The sequence below is a fragment of the Clarias gariepinus genome, chromosome 16, assembly GCF_024256425.1.
Source record: "Clarias gariepinus isolate MV-2021 ecotype Netherlands chromosome 16, CGAR_prim_01v2, whole genome shotgun sequence".
NCBI lineage: Eukaryota > Metazoa > Chordata > Actinopteri > Siluriformes > Clariidae > Clarias > Clarias gariepinus.
Window position 1 is genome coordinate 22,371,767 of NC_071115.1, and position 17,399 is coordinate 22,389,165.

Here is a 17,399-nt window from a genome sequence, read left to right on the forward strand (position 1 = left end):
ATAAAACTGAAAGCTAAATCAGCATGTGGAAAAAAAAAATCATGAGCAAAAGCAAGTAACTGGAGACAATATAAAATTGTTACGAAAATGTTACAAAATCAAATTTAGGTTTAGTGGCTCAAAATCATTTTAACAAAGTCACGGTAACGTCTAAATTTCCTCACAAAATATACAATATACAAGCTACTCTAAACGTTTAATGTAAACCAACTACAGTGGAACCTCAGATTGCGAGTAACCTGGTTTGCGAGCATTCCACAAGTAGAGCAAACATTTTCAATAAATTTTGGTTGAAAAATAAACTTATAAACAAAGTCTTGATATACCAGTATTAAGTATCATTGAATATCATGTGGCACGCATGCGCTTCTTGTTTTGACAGAGAGCATCACATGATCACAACTGAGCCAATGGTTCTCTCTCACACGCTGTGGAATACTGGGTAATCGTCTCCCATGCTCGGTCTCAGTGCGCATGCGTCATTCATATAGTCAACATCTGTGCACGCGTGTACTGTTTACTATAACACTATGACCAGATGTGTGCGTGTAAAGCATCTTTTATTTTGCTTGTATGTGTGTAGGATGACTTTCTCACACACACACACACACACACCAGTTAAAGTTAAAAACGTCGTCCTACACAGCAGCCCTGTTTCCCCCTTCCTTCTCTTTTCATTCTGATCTCAATTACTATAGCCACAATTATTTTCAAAGGTAAATGGCAGGTTTATTTGTTTTATTTATTATTTTATATGAATATTTTTTGTCCTGAAATGAATCGTTGGTTACTTCTTATGGGGAAAATCCAAAACGAATTATGCTCGCAATCCAAGGTGTCACTGTATTTTTTTTATTTTATTTTTTTTTTAGTCGAATGATTAAGGAAAGATTTCAAAACACAAAAGAGAAAGTTTGGGACAAAATATTTGAAATTTAAAAGACTAATCTCGGACAATGACACTGGTAATGCATACTGCCTAAGTGGGATTTAAGTTTAGGAATTTTTAGAAAACATTTTAGAAAGCATTTTAGTAAGATATTTGAATGTCTTCTAAACCAATAAATATGGGCTGTGCCACAGACTGCCTGGCCAAAAAAAAACACAACAACTAAGAAGATTCCAGAAATTAATAGAACTGCGTTAAGAACCATACAATGTATTATTAAAACATAGAAGGATAGTGATGAACCACCATATTCATGAAAGAATATTTATTATTAAATATTATATATTTCTATCATTGGAAATAACAAGCTCTTGGGGAAGTGGCATTGTTAAAGAAAATCACAGCTATGTTTAATAGTGAAAGTAAAAGAGTTGAGACATGCACAAAATAATGGGGCTACACCTGTGTGGCCCATAAAAATAAATACCTATCGCAAAATGATGTGTGTGACAAGATAAGATAGAAAGTGCATGAGTGATGCGCCCATCATGCATAGTGCTCACTGTACAAGCCTCTGGAGGCGGCCTTATGATCTGGGGTTGCTTCAGTTGGTCAAGACTAATCTCAGCATTGTTATGTACCAATAAAATGATGACCTGAATGTACAGAATCACCAGATTATTACATCTATGAAGTTTATCTTTCTCTAATGGAATTCTCAATTTTTTTTTAATTCTTCTCAAATTGTGAAAGCGGGAGCATAAATAATCATTTGAATACATGATTTGGCCACCACATTGCACACTCTAATTAAAGCTAAAGGTGGAGATAAGTCACATGGTCTAGTCAAGTAACATTTAATGATTAAAGACCCTAAACATAATTAAGGTCTGCAACTTGACTAACAATAATTATTCAGGCTCTTGTTTCCCCTTGAAAGATTATGGGATCATGCCAGTATGTAAATATAGATTTAGGGCAGGCAATCCAATTACATTTGACTTAGAGGCTGCAAAAAAAATGGGAATGTCTTGACCTACATAAAGTGATAGCACTCTAACCTTTTGTTTTACTCCAAAGTTAAGGTTAAGGCTGAATCCCACCACGACTGAAGTTTATGAACTATTACTTTAAAGTAACATGTTGTGCATTATAGGTTTGTGAAAGCACAGCTCAAGTTAAAAAGGGATTAAGTATATCAAGTTAATTTTGGGATTTTAAATTCCTGGATTTTGTGAACCAAAGGTAAGTAAGTCTGTGACTTTAATTCATTATCACTAAGGTTAATTACGAATAGACCGACCATGTTTTCTTTTTTATATACACTGGTTAAAAAGAAGAGTTATAAATATATTATCACGGTTTTAACCTAAAAAACTTTGTTAGTGTTGTTTCTTCACATTTGTATTCTATATAGTAAGGAACGCATTTTAACTTGTTCTGGTTTTGGGACTCCTCTATTTTCACATGGGACTTGAGTATTAAGATTTGAAACTTACTTGTTACTTGTTCTCACCTCTGCACTTTGGAAACAAAAGCAGAAGAGGTTAGTTATAGGTTTTCTCTAATGTGAATAATAACAGGGGCCATCACCAAACTTGCTACAAGTTTGGGGACATTGGAATCCAACAGCCATGTGGCTGTGAGGGCCCCCCGCTCGTAAGAAATTAATGAGAAAAACATGAGACTTGCCTCAGCCTGAACAGGGCACCAGTGAGACTCAACCTCAGCCGGTCCCATGGCATCGCTACAGGGAGAAGAAAGATCCTCAGTTTAGCAACAAATAAAGTCACCTGAGTCCAAAGTATTTCTGTTTCAAATTACAATCTTCTCCCCCACCACCCCACCAAAATCACACCCAATCTACACAACCAAAACCACATTAGATTGAATCCCTTTGCAACCTTACACTACAATTATCCAAGCCATCCATATTCTTCTTCCTTGACACTCTTTTCCTCATTAAACCAGGTGTTAACATGATACTAGTGTATGGGTAATTTAAAATAAATTTGGATGACCAGGTTGATGTCGTGAGAACAGCCCATTGTTTTCACACATTATTGCAATAAGCAGCCAGTACAAACCTTTTTATAGATCCATCGCTCTGTCATGAAGAAACAGTCTTATGTTTTCAACACTGTTTATTACAGTTTGCATAATAATAATAATACAGACACTTTTCACATCAGCTATTATTTGTATGATTTTCAACGTACGTAAGGATAAGCAGGCATACAAAAAAAAAAAAAAAAAAAAAAGTTATAGCTAACTGAAGCCCTCACCAAGCAAAGCTGGGGACATGAAGTCCAACAGCACCTAAAGGTGCTGTGAAGGCTTCATTTGTTTAGTACAGTAGTAGGTTTACAAAGACTTGCCTTGATAAAAGGTGCAGTACTGTTCACGTTACTCCAGCCGCTTCAAATTATTACGAACCATATTTACTAAACTTCACTTCTAAAAACCTAAACGGAACATAGAGGAAGGAAAAAAGCCACACTATAGAATCTGCAACATATTAGAGGTCCAAATAAAAACTATGAAATATTCAAAGTTTCATGCGTAAACCAGTGCTGCTTTTTCATTTCCCTTATTAGGCAAATTGAATTACATTTATGCTTAATGACTTGGCTTCTTAACAACACCATTACATGAAAAAATGGTTGAATCATCAAACCTATCGGAGACTGGTGGTGTTTGAGCTTCAATAACGGCCTCCCTGAGACATTACAGGAGGCCTCATGGCCATGGGCGGCCTTGGGGGAGCTCCCTGGTAAGGAGGAACCATTGGGGGACCTTGGCCATAAGGTGACATTGCCCCTGGCACATAGCCAGGCACTGCTTGGGAGGGGGTACCATATGGCCCTAATAGAAAAAAGAAAATTTAACAAATTACTTACTGAATTACTGTAACAGAATAAATAATCCATGTCAGTCATTTAATATATTCTCTCCTACTTTATGTGAAAATTAATAAAAAAAGGGATTGTACCATGCATGGGATGCCTGGGTCCTGGCTGTTGTGAAGAAGCACCCTGCTGAGCAGGCATCACCCCTCCCATTGGCCCAACAGGAGGACTGCTGATATGCGCCTGTCCTGTGCTAGGGATCTTACATTGGTAGCGTGGTATCTGAGCACGTAACTCCTCCTGACACACAAACACAAACACCCGCAAAGTGCAATTAGGCATGACAGCCGTTGCCTGCTGTTTAATCTAAATCTTTTTTTTTAATATCCACTATATATGAAAAATGTAATACAGTGGACATGCATGAAACTGAAAAGCATTCACAGGACCTTGAATTATCAATCCACATATTACATTATGATTTCATTACTTACTTTACAAGGGTGAGCCATATTTAAACACTTACCAGAGAGATATCCTCATCAGGGTGGATCAACTTACTGGTTGCACTGGTAGTGGTGAGGGTGGCAGGCTTACTTGTAACGGGTGTGGCAGGTTTGGCCACAGTGCTGCCAGCACTGGCTGAAGAGGGAGCAGGCTGGCTGTAGGCCGGGAATGTGGCTTTGGGAGCAGCAGAAGAGGAGGCTGAAAGCCCCACTGCTGCCCCAGGCACACCCTGCTGAGCCTGGAGATACGGAAGAGTGCAAATGAGCTATAATGACCAAATTACTTGATTATCTTACAGTACCTATGATGAATATTCCAGTTACCAATGTCTGGCCCTGGAGGGACATGACACTAAACAGCTTATTTTATATGTAGCATTTTCAATAGTGTTCATGTAGTTTTTTGTTTTTTCCTACAGCAGAGAAACAAAAAACTGTGCAATCATTTGGTCCTCCAAGGCTATACTTATGTTTCTACTGACAAGGTGCTGGAACCAACACAGACCCTGACCAAAACAGCAGCATTTAAGTGTTGGAACCAAACAGTTTTTTGAAGTAAATTTTGAGGCACCAGCACCCTGTCGGTAAAAAAAGGCAGAAAAAAGGCAGGGGAAGAAAGCATTGTGCAAACATGTGCACGAGCATATCTGCTGCTAGCCATAAAAGGTTTTATAAAAGCCTAGTTTCACTAGGTCAGCAGGCTGCTGCATACTTGCGACAGCGGCTTAGAGGGTGCTGACAAAGTGTCCATACTGGAGGAGGCTGAGCTTGTGCTGGGAGCTCGAGTCCCCATCTGCAGCATGGAGAAAAAGCAAAGAGCAAAATCCCTCAACACAGCTACATCAATGACTTAACTGCGTTTTAAGCTTTCAAAAATCAGTATATGTTTACAATGTACTTCCATGAACCCCTTAAAAGGTGTTTTAAAACTGGAAAATGTTAGAGGATGTTCTACCAATCTTTGATAAAAACATTCCTTTTATTAAAAATTTTTATGTTTAGATATACCCTTTATGTACCTAATAGACACTCTAATCTGAATATTGTGCATCACCATATTTCCTAACCCTGTAAATTCTTCAGTTATAATAACCTAATGTATGTCACTATGTATTTAGTCATCAATGATGATTAAAAAAAAAGCCAAAAAGTATGGCCACACCTGTCCTGCACTAGGGAACAAGGGCTTGGTGACTGCAGGCTGTGGAGAAGCCACCGTGGCTGCAGGTGCGGCTGCTCGTGGAATCATCGCTGCCGTGGTGGAGGCAGGAGCCTGTGGCATGTGGTTCAAACCTGGACGATGGCCCATAGGAGGAGGCATTCCTGTCAGGAGCAACACATCAAAAAGGTCTGTCACAATTTTCTTCTTTCAGCCACTGTAAATCACTTAAGTTGCATTTCATTAAGAAAAGCTTGATGACATTTTTTCTATGGTAATTATAAACTCAGTAATAAAGTATTGAACCTGGTGGCATGCCTGGCATCATAGGAGGTATTCCTGGTCCAGGTGGCATCATCCCACCCATGGGCATCATGCTGTGGAAAAAAAATAGAGCAAATAAAGAGAATGGAGGAAAAGTTTGATACATTTTGCATACAGTCTTCTCCCAAAGAGGTGCAGTGGCAAGGCCAATTTATTTTTATTTGCTTTGCACAGAAACTATTTTTAGGTTTGAAATCAAAAGATATATGAGACAATGAATTATAATTTAACTTTGTGATATTTATATGTACACTTCTGGTGGCAAATATCACAAAAATGTGTAAATGAGTAAAATTCAAGATTGTAACTCTTATTTACACCGTGTCCCAAATTATTACGCAAATGATATCTTTCTCTGATTTTCATAATTAGTCAACGCAAATGACAGTCAGTATCATTTTTAAGTCATCAACCATTAGGGTATAATTCAAATTTTATTTAACAAACCTCTTAATGATAATTTAATTAAAAAAAAAAAAAAAAACTAAAAACGCACTGTTCCAAATTATTATGCACAACAGAGTCGAAACATTTTATAGGTTGTAAAGAACTAAAAATAGGCTTTTGTTGAATTTGCAGCATTATATTTACTGAAATCAAAAGCTATTTATTGTTGCATGACACTCATCCGTAAACAAGACTAGTCTTCATGTACAGTATGTCTAGGCCAAATAGTAGGTTAATGCACACTGTAGGTTAATATCTACTGTTTTCATACCTTGTCCAAGGTATTGCACTATTTGACGCTTTTTGGCAGCAGAGGAATCAGTACTTTTCTGTTAATTGGGCTTATCTGCCAAAGTAATTATCAGAGGTGTCTGAGATTCCAAAGACCTCTAAGACACAACACCATCCATGAGTTTAATTTAAAAACCAAACATTTAATGTTTATGACACTTACAGCCAATTTGCATAATAATTTGGAACGCGGTGTACATGTAAAAAGCTGCATAAACTGACTTACAGTATAATGTTAATGACAAATTTTATCAATTATATTATTTGTTTACCAACATGATTACTTGTGAATTCTTACCCAGGTGGCATTCCTGGCATGACTGGCGGCATCCCTGGCATCATGGGAGGAACTGCAGGCATCATTGGTGGCATTCCTGAAACACATTAAAAAACTGTTTACAAAAAATTCCACATCACCTCAATGACATTGCATAAAAATAACAATCAGCCATAACTATCACAAGGCCACCCGCCCTTTAGTGTGTAGGTCCTCTCCTTGCAACCTAAACAGCTTTGACCAGTCAAGGCATGGACTCCACAAAACCCCTGTAGTATGTGAGGCCAAGACATTAGCAACGGATTCTTAAAGTCCTGTATGTTACAAAAAAAGAGCCTCCATTGACCAATTGGACTAATGCCCAGCATGTGCCAAAAATTTTTTATTAGATTAAGATCTAAGGAATCTGAAGGCCAAATGAAAAGTTTATCTCTTGCTTGCTCATCAAACCATTCCTGAACAATTTCCACTGACACTAGGTAACACTGTTAACAATAAGGGGTGTACTTGGTCTGCTTGGTATTTAAGTAGGTGGAACATGCCAAAGTAACTTCCTCATAAATGCCGAGACACACGTTTTCCCAGCTGAACAGTGCATCACACTACCTTAGCCGGCTTGCCTTCTTCCCATGATTCATTCTGGTCTACGTCTAGTCACACTTGCATCCAGTGTAAGAGAAATTCTTAAGATGTAAAAGAAAAATCAGACTTCTGTCGCTCCATGGACCAGTTTTTATTGCTTTTAGGCAGTTCTGACAGTGGATTCGTGTTGCATGGACATTCTGAATAGTCTATGCAGCCCCATATGCAGCGTTTTCAACAATTTATGCTATAATAGCTGTTCTGTGGGATCATACCAGAGGCGCTAGCGACAAAAATATCATTAAGCCTTGGGCGTCCATGACTCCATCACTGGTTAACCTTTGTAGGACCATTTTGGTGGGACCTAACCATTGCATATGAGGAACACAAGACAAGACACTGTATTCGCAAACACTCTGACTTAGTCATCCAACCATCACAATCTGCCACTTGTCAAAGTCGCTCAGATTCTTACCTTACTTACATTTTTCCTACTTCCAATAAATCACTTTGAGGGACTGACAGTTAACTTGCTGCCTAATATACCCCACCATTTGAGAGATGCTATTGTAATGAAATGTGATCTGCAATTTAATTGTCACTCAAGAGTGGCTTATTGTTATGGCTGATCAGTGTATTTTTCTTTAGCTAAAAACACAATGCAAATGCAGTACTTAAGCTGTCTGTGGTGCACATACAGTACAAGCTACATTTTAGTTATAGGTAAAAAAAATTTTTTTAAGAAATTAAACAGATGAATGAATATAATTAACAGCCTCTTTTAACAAAGCCTGTAAAGTAGCACATGCTTTCACCTTTAAAAAAAAAGTAAGTCAATGAGTCTTTCTTTTATGGTTCTTGTAAAAAAAAAAAAAAAAAAAAGGTCAGAGTTATAAAAGAGAGTGGTGAATTTAAAAAGTCTAGATTGTCCGCTGCTAAACCCAGTAAACATTAGACACTCTACTATTAGACTTCTTGAGGACAGTAAGCAGGGTAACTGACACTAGCCGACAAGGTACTCACTCAACAGACATGCGCATGACGCACAATAAATGAAACATACATTTAATCTATTTTTATCATCATAGCCAATTAAAAATGTTAAAACATATTTGGCTCACCTGAGTAGCTCCCAGGTGGCATCCCTGGTGTGGGCACAGGTGCCATTCCAGGCTGTGCCATAGGAGCGTAAGCAGCCGGAGGCTGTGCTGTTGCCTGCTGAAATGAGGGTCCTGCCTCTTCATCATCGTCATCCTCATCCGAGTCATCTTGGTTTTGTTTCTTTTTCTGGTTTTCTGAGTCAAAAACAACAATGGGAATATTAAGCATACGAGAGGTGCATAAAATACAGATGAGAATTGTTGAAAGTAAATTACCTTGTGTTTTCTGCTCGAGTACCCGTCTTCTTTCTTCCATATCTTTCTCCGGAATACCCTCCATCCCATAAATTTCCAGCTCAATGTCTGTTCTTCCAGGTATTGCATTAGGTACACCATCGATTGTTTCTTTGTGAACCTTCAACACAGCAGAAGAGAGCATTTTATTTTAACTTAAGCACCAAGGAGATCATAGTTATGGAAATATAAAGCACACACACCTGCATACAGTGGATGGCCAGGCCTGGACCAGTGTATAGCTTTTTATGACATATGTGACATTTAAAATGTTTGGCCTTCTGGTGCTGAATAAGAATCTTTTCATCATCAAAATCCCTATTACAGTACCTACATCCAAAGTTAAGGTCATATTGGAGCAACATGGGCACATGCGAAATATTAAGCAAAATAAAGTAGATGTATTATGAAAGTTAGCTAGGCATTGTGATGTACATTATGCATCAATTTGCAGGAGTCAAACAACAGTTAATAGTGTATGTGACTAACTGGGGCCCTGTATGGATGGGGGGCCTCCAAAAGCCACAGAAATAAATTTATTATGGCTTCGAATTTGAGTCATTTAAATACTTTTACAATAAACAGATGCACATTATTCCAGACACATAATTTACTCTCTGAGGCATTCCTTTAGATTATATGCCTTTTGAATAACCAGAAGAGGAAAATTTGGAAAATGCAGACACTCACTCTAGTATATATGCTTTATACCATAAATACAGTTGGATCACAACCGTATTTATTTCTAATCCCATGGTCTTTCCTGATTTGTATTCCTTTCTACATTTAAAAACATTACTAAACCCATCCAAAATACTGTATGCAATAATCTCTTGTGAACAATTGATATTGAGAAGTGTGCTACTTATGCTCTGCAAAGCCCTCTAAAACGTCATGTAACTCTGCCTCATCCAGTCTGCAATATGAAAGCAGTATGAAAAACACTTACTAGAAAAAAAAATCTCAGCTTCAATAGTTCAGCATATTTACTATGCAAACATCATTACAAGGGGGACATCATTCATTATGTGGATAATTCATAAATCATAACCGAGGTAAGGTGAAAAAGGGTCCAGTTATGAGCCAGCTGGGACATCAGGCAATGAAGATCTGTCTTTTCTGTGGCTGTGACTGACAGCATTGTGTTGCCAACTCAACGTCCGATTGTATTTAAGCACTTGGGGGTGAAGAACCTTGCACAAGGGGGTAACAGTGGCAGGCAAGAAGTGTCAGGGCTCAAATTTGCACCTCCTGATCAACCACACACCCGAGGCAAAATGTTCACTTAATTGTGATATTGATCCTTTCGCCCATCACTAAACTGATCTAAAGTCAAAAACAAAAAGCATCCTTTACAGTTAGTGTGTGCAGCTAAGTTGATTTAAAAAGTAAGTTAGGTGTATAAAAATGTCAACTAAGACGTAATGATTTCTCTGTGAGAAATGTGATCTGGAAAGATCTAATACGCTAATAACTATATAAAATACTATTGATGATAACATGTTATCATCATGAAATGAATGATGCCGTAATAGTGTTCGTTTCACTTTCGATGCGCATGCGCGTGTGACGCATTAAACAAATAAATCTTGAATAATATCCCGAAGGCGTCCACAGAAATGTATGTATTTTTCATTTAAATGTGAACTGAACTACAAAAAGTTATGAGAACCCCAGGTCTGTCATAACAAAAAGATAACTGTAGCGATGAGCCATTAAATATTAACCAAACGACTAACACAAAAGATTATTTGTATAATATGTAAGCCTGGCTAACGGACTAAACCGGCACTGGACATAATGTTTTGCTGGCTTGCCTCGGTTTATTTGTTAGCTTGGCTTACATAACCAAACATTTTTCTCATTAAAATCTTAAAATCAACAACTTTTTTTCAGAAAGGATACCAACACCATGGCTTCATCTGCTTCTTCTTTTTTCTTCCCATGTTTTAAGAGAACAGTGTACAATTTGCGAATCACCAAGACGCTGTGCACGAACCGAACATTTGCGAAACAAAATGGCGCAGACGGAAGAGTGTGAAAGAACAGGAAGTGTGAAACTGTAGCGTTATTAGCAACATCGCCCCCTAATGGAGCGGAGTGTAATAATAGGTGATAAGATTATTAGATACGAGAAAAGTATCTGTAATAAGATTATTGTAGACCCTTGTGAGATCGCTGTGCTAAATTCTAAGGAAAGCTTTATCAACCTTGTTATTGTAATAATTCAGCTTCTTCTTTTTCTGATTCTATCACCGTAAAAGTCTTACTGATGATAAAAGAGCATTATGTGACTTTACATATTATCCCTGAAGAAGGTCAATTAAATAGTAAATCGTTTTAAAAATCGCCTGTCTGCTCTATATTTATCTCCTAGACGTCTTTAGGGAAAGTATAGAACAAGAGTCTCTTCCACCATCAATCACTCAGGGCGTCATCTCTCTGATACCTGAACCAAAAAAAGATTTACTCTCTATCGAGAATTGGCATCCTATAACTCAATTTAATAATGATTATAAAATGTTGGCCCTACTTTTTGTTAAACGAGTCAAAGATGTCTTGCATTCAATTATAGATTAAACAGTCTGGATTCATGAAAAATCGACACATAGTAAAAAATATTAGGCTTGTTTTAGATTTATTTAAATATTGTGACACTTTTTGACACTTTGACCTTTTTGATAGTTTTATTTTATTTCTTGATTTTCACAAATAATTTTTTTTGCAAACCATTTTTTTATTGTAAAACAAAACACTGTGTAATAATAATAATAATAATAATAATAATAATAATAATAGCAGCTCTATTAGAAATAGAAGAAATTTGCATTCTGAAGCAAGTTCAACAAGATTTAAAAGAGTAAGAGACAGAGCAATCAAGAGGTAGACTGTTGTTGTTTAGATTTAAAATTTTTGCCTGCATTAAAAAATTGCTTCTTAATTTTAAAGAATAAAGAAGAGAAGCCTCAATATTAGACTGAATGCCATACAAAGGAACTCCAGCACAAGAAGGAACACAAGAGTAAACAGAGGAGAAGTAAAGAGTAACCATCACAGTCTGTCCAAGACAGTACACAGTCCAGATTATCTTCCTGACAGCCTGCAAGAGGGAGACAAAAAGCAATGACACATTTCACATTTATCATTTTAACTGTTTCTTTAAGACAAAATAAGGGCTTTAGTCTTTGAATATCTGAATCTTGAATTTAATTAAAAAAAAACAGTGGTCATTTAACAGTGGTCATTGTCACAATTCAACTTTCAACATTAGTATGAAATGTGTGAGAAAATATGTATGAATCAAAATGATTAGATTGTCCCTGATGAGCAAGCCGAGGGTGACGGTGGCAAGGAAAACTCTGAGATGTCAATAGGAAGAAACCTTAAGAGGAACCAGATTTAACAGGGAACCCATTCTCATCTGGGTGATAATGAATACCTGGATAAATGCAAGTGGGAAAAAAACACAGATGCCCTTAAAAATATTTTTTTCATGTATGAACAGTATGCCACCTAGCTAGACAATGTAAATGCATGTTAGGTAAATTAAAATATAAATTACCTGAAAAAGAACACAGATTTAAAATTGTGTGGTAAATTTTGGTGCATAGTGCTAAACAACAGTACTGCAGTAGGACTGCAAAGTAACAACTCCCTTGATTTTAACATGATGACCACCTGAAATTTAAAATTGCACTGCATTAGCAACCGTTGAGCGCTATTTTATTCATAAGACTTTACGGCTGTGTTTATCCGTCTTTCATTGTTCTCCGCCTCCGTCGCCCTCTAAGTCTGCCTTGGCTCAGCCTGAGCCAGTATATGGCTGTCTCTATCTTAGCCTCTGTGATATTTTACAGAACACCCTTTCTACCCTTTCTCCTTTCATTATCAAGCAAGGAGAAATTGCCATCACACCCACAACCAATGTCACCCATCAACACATCAACTAGAATAAAGCAGATGGGGGGGTGGGGGGGGGAGCATCTCACCTACTGTACTACCAGCAAAACACCTAGTACAACTTACACATGACATTTATCCCAACCTTTTCCCTTTTATTTTTCTATAATAATCATTCGAACTTTTCAGTTTAATCTAATCTTGCCGTTGCCTATCTTCCGAAACCCCCAATCTAATACTTTTCCCCTCTTTCTTTTCTAATCCTAATCTTTCCTTTTCTATTTATCTTAAACCTCTAATCCTGAACTATTTCCCTCAAAATTATTCCCCCTACATTTTAAAATTCCTAAAATAAAATCTATATTTTATTTTTTCACAATTTTATTTTACATGTTGCCCCACAGTATTGCATACTGTATGTGTGTGTTCAGTATATACAGTATACATTTCTATTTATTTTTTTTTCACTTACAAAAAAAATATGTTGAAAAAGGGAACAGCAATGAAGTTGACTTGTGTCACATTAACATTGTGTCATATTTTTCCCTTAATAGGATTTTTTTTTTAAACCAAAACTTAGCCTCCTGTCTGGATTTGCCCAGCACAAACAACAGACTCAACTAATCGTTCAACTCCCCTATTAGGTGTTGCTAACCCACTGCATATGCCCCCGAAGTATTAGTTGACATACCACATGTTTCTTAAAATGGTCTTGAGCTCTGTTTGCACCGAGTAACTGTACAACAGCTGTTAAATGGTCAATCCAAAGGAAGGCGAGGTCTTGGACATAGGGAATGCAAAGATATATATATACTGTCTTTCTTTTTAAGCTGTAATAAAAAATCTACCTGTTGTTGTTGTAGTTTGTTGTAAGTTGATAAAGAAAATACTTACGGAACTGGTAGAGGTGGAGTAAATATTCAGATTATAATTTCTGTGTACTGTACTTCACTAATGTGAAGTCTGCAAAGACAATCAATGAAAACAAAAAGTTTTGACTGTAAATTGATGATACGCAAGACTTGAATCAGATTTAACTATGCAACGTTTTAATCTCAATTACAAGCAAAATACTCTACCCTTAAAATTAGGCAGAGAAGAATGCTACATGTAATTATTTAGCATAATAATAATTTATTTTAACAATGATATAAAGTAATTTAGTCACAATTAATAATGAAACAAAGTCATTTAGTCACGCTGTATTTCAAAATAAAATTTATTTACAATAAAAAAAAAATCTAAACTGTATTACGTTCATTCACAAACAAGGGGCTATGTAGGCACGTAAATTTTTGAAAAGCATGTTTTCAAATTCAAATCAAATTTAAATTTTATTTGTCACATACACAAACATACACAGTACGAAATGTAGTGAAATGCATTATACGACTGCCATTGACCCGGTCGATTCGCTTCCCAGACCGCAACAGAGTAAACAGTCCGTTAACAGTCCGTAAACAGTCCGCATGTGATTTGAAGCTGAGCTCTAATTGGATTTTTTTCAAATCATCCTTGGGGCGCAGCACTGGGCGCCCTGAACCCGCCCACTTTTGTTCTTAACGAATCAATATTGTTTTTAAATATTTGGGCTCATGTGATTGGGCTATTCTTAACGAGTCTTATTAATGGTCAGCAGATTGTAAGTTGATGTATTGAATAATGATTGACGTAGAAGCCAGCTGAATATGAGAGACAATTTTTTAATTTCTTTGCTAAAATACCCCTTCACAAGGCATTTGGACAAAGAAAGAAAAACAGAGCTTGGACCAGATCGACCTGATCTTCTAATTAAGCAGCAGTCAAGAGATCGCGGCTGAGCTTACTCTGTGCTTTTTCAGCACTTCTTATGGCTATTTACAGGCGATTATTAAAAGTTTAATTTTTTTTTTGTTTGCGCCAAAAAAAATTTGCACCAGCCACCACTGCTCACAAGTATGACATGACAGTAAAGGGACATATAAGTGTGTATTCACAGTTCACACTTCAAACTCAATCGTTTTTTCCTTCATTATGTCATTCAGTTGAATGCCTTGCTTCTGACTTGTCTGGCCTCTAAATGTTGTAAGTGGAAATAAAAAATTAAAATTAACTCATGTTGATGACATTATTAGACTCCTACATAGTGTTGGGTTAAGTTAAAAGACTTAATGCATATAATTTCTGTTCAGTGTTAGTTGGCTTTTGATGACAGTGTGACTGATCTCTCCTCCAATTCTTGCTTTAAATTCGATGTTACAATTTATCAAGAAATCATTTATTGATGTGTTGCTCACACATTTCTTTTGGCATTTCATACTTTAATTCCCTGGCTGATGTCATGAGATGTTCCTTCAATATATTCACATAATCATCTTTACTCATGATGCCATCTATTTTGTGAAGTATGTCAGTCCCACCCCTGTGATTCACAGTTCATATTATGTTCTTCGGCTTGCAAGTTTTCCCCTTTTTCCTCCAGACAATAATGAAAATTATGGCCAAATAGTTACCAAACAATTTTTCTTTTCATTAGACCAAAAGACATTTCTCCAAAATTTGTCCACATGTGGCTGCAAACCTTGTTTGGATTTTCTATGATGGTTTTGGAGTAGTTGCTTCTTCCTTAATCAGCAGCCACTTAGGTTATATCCATATTGGTCTCGTTTTACTGTGGATATACATACTTTTTACCTGTTTTTACCAGTGTCTTCACAATGTTCTGTGCTGCTGTTGATTTTGTAGCAAAGTGTGCATCGCTTTCCTCAGCGGTATGATGGCTGCGTGGTCCCATGGTGTATTTGAAGAGTATTGCTCATACAGATAAACATGGTACCTCCAGGCATTTAGAAATTGCACCCAAGGATGAACCCTAGTCCACTATGTTCTGAGGTCTTGGCTGATTTTTTCCAATTATTTCAAAGAAAGAGACATTGAGTGGGCCTAAAAATACATCCACAGGTACACCTCCAGGTGACTTAAATTAAGTCAATTAGCCTATCAGAAACTTCTAAATCCGTAAGATAATTTTCTGGAATTTTCCAAGCTGTTTAAAGGCACAGTCAATTCAGTATACGTATGTAAACTTTTGACCCTCTTAAATTGTTATTTAGTGAATTATAAGTAAAATAATCTATCTGTAAACAATTTGTTTACCTGGGTCACCGCGTATGCAAGTAGATATTACTGATTTGCCAAACCTTTTAACTGTCCAATTTGTGTCCCTCAAGAGGAAACAAATCGAACAGTTCTAGGACTCAACTGTGTAACAACTTTTTAATTGGAAATATCTGATTTATAGAGAACAAGTGCAGCAAACTGCTTCCAGCCTTTTGTTGGTTGGGGAACAAACTTCTTTTGAACACGTCTGAGAATCTGGACCTTCTCCTTATAAGGGGGCCCTTCTAAAAACAACTTCTTTACCACTGGGCCAGTTTTCCTCCACAAAAAGTAATATTAGGTACAAATTAAATATAGTCAAAAATGTAGTTAACTTACTAATCATTTAAGTAGACTTGTAAAAAAAAAAAAACGTGTACTCTTGTATGATGCATAATACTATACAACAACAAAAAATTGCATACAGTCTGTTACCATGATAAAGATAATGTCATATGGAATGGGGCAGATGAAGGTGGTTTTGGTGGCTGAAAAAGCAGCAAAAAGTGGTGGGCAATCAGTCAGATAGGTATAACACAATTAAACAGCACATATAAGATGGTGGACAAGCAAGAGGCTGAGAAATGGTGAATGGTCCAGGTCTCAATAATTATATTCCTATTCCTTGCTACCTTTCTGTTTGTAAACATGGCTGTTGGTATTATGTAGTATTGTATGGTCCAATGTAGTATGGTCCAGTTTAAGAATGAAGAGCTCTGTTATATTGGGTGTATTGTTTTGCACAGTGAAACAATGGTGGCAGAGGTCCAGATGTGTGCACCCTCCTTATTTTCCACTCTCTACAGCTACAGTACAATGGAACCTTGGATTATGAGCATAATTGACCGAAAGGTGGCTTGTATTCTGAAACACTCGTAAACCAAATCGAATTTGCCCATTAGAAATAATGGAAACTCAAATTATTCATTCCACAATTCATACATTCCACATTCCATTAATTCATAAAAATAATAAACACAAAATAATAAGTAAAAATAAAACAAATTAACCTAAACTTTACCTCTTAAAAAAGTAAAAAATAAATCCAGACAGATAAGTGTTTCCGTTTGTGCGCGCAGGCGCAGTGTGTGTGTATGTGTGTGTGTGTGTGTGCATATGTATGTGTGTGAAGCTAAGGTAAGAAGCTGCTCCCCACTCCCCCTTCTCGTCTTACACACCCTTACACATGCACGCACACAACGGAAACACTGTTTTATCGGAAAAATGATTGAGCGACACACTAACGGAATCACTGTTGTAAAGTAAAAATAAAACAAATTAACCTGCACTTTACCTTTGAGAATAATTGCGACAGAGCAGTGTTTTTGTGTAGAGCAGTGTGTGTGTGTCTGTGAAGGCGAAAAGTAGGAGGGATCTGTGTCTGTCTGTGTGTGTGTGTGTGTGTGTGTGTGTGTGTGTGCAATGACGCGCGTGCACAGACAAAGAGCAGGCTGATACAGGGAGAAAATAAAACATGTTTTTTTACGCACACACACATGGTCACAGTGTTACAGTTAACAGTATAGTACATGCGTGCACGGATGTTGATTATACCAGCAGTAAGACCCAGCAGGGGAGATCATTACCCACAATTCCGCAGCACAAGAGAAAGAAAAACCATTGGCTCAGACGTGATCATGTGA

The 17,399-nt window shown here is 37.0% G+C and overlaps 1 protein-coding gene across 4 annotated transcripts; it reads right to left on the bottom strand.

Moving 5' to 3' along the window:
• Window positions 1-812: 812 nt before the first annotated feature.
• znf207a (zinc finger protein 207, a) lies at window positions 813-10,750 on the bottom strand. Of its 4 annotated transcripts, XR_008365790.1 has the most exons (13): window positions 10,624-10,750; window positions 8,922-9,048; window positions 8,701-8,839; window positions 8,446-8,619; window positions 6,764-6,839; window positions 5,710-5,780; window positions 5,407-5,567; window positions 4,957-5,037; window positions 4,265-4,483; window positions 3,882-4,038; window positions 3,567-3,754; window positions 3,268-3,354; window positions 813-2,636 (listed from the first exon to the last, which is right to left on the bottom strand). XR_008365790.1 is itself a non-coding variant. In XM_053514545.1 (12 exons), the coding sequence occupies exons 1-11, from the start codon at window positions 10,662-10,664 to the stop codon at window positions 3,594-3,596; spliced, it is 1,407 nt and encodes a 468-aa protein (XP_053370520.1). In that variant the 5' UTR covers window positions 10,665-10,750; the 3' UTR covers window positions 813-3,354; window positions 3,567-3,593. The 4 variants fall into 4 exon arrangements, 3 of the variants coding, with proteins under 3 accessions (XP_053370520.1, XP_053370519.1, XP_053370521.1); XM_053514545.1 differs by having other exon boundaries at window positions 813-3,354; XM_053514544.1 differs by having other exon boundaries at window positions 813-3,754.
• Window positions 10,751-17,399: the final 6,649 nt, after the last annotated feature.

Coding starts and splice junctions, on each gene's coding strand:
- znf207a (XM_053514545.1), bottom strand. CDS start 10,664: ATGGGAAGAAAAAAGAAGAAGCAGATGAAGCCATGGTGTTG. Junction 9,049..10,623: donor CAGATGAAGCCATGGTGTTG/GTATCCTTTCTG, acceptor CTTTGGATGTAG/GTACTGTAATAGGGATTTTG. Junction 6,840..8,445: donor GCCACCTGGGAGCTACTCAG/GTGAGCCAAATA, acceptor AATGTGTTTCAG/GAATGCCACCAATGATGCCT.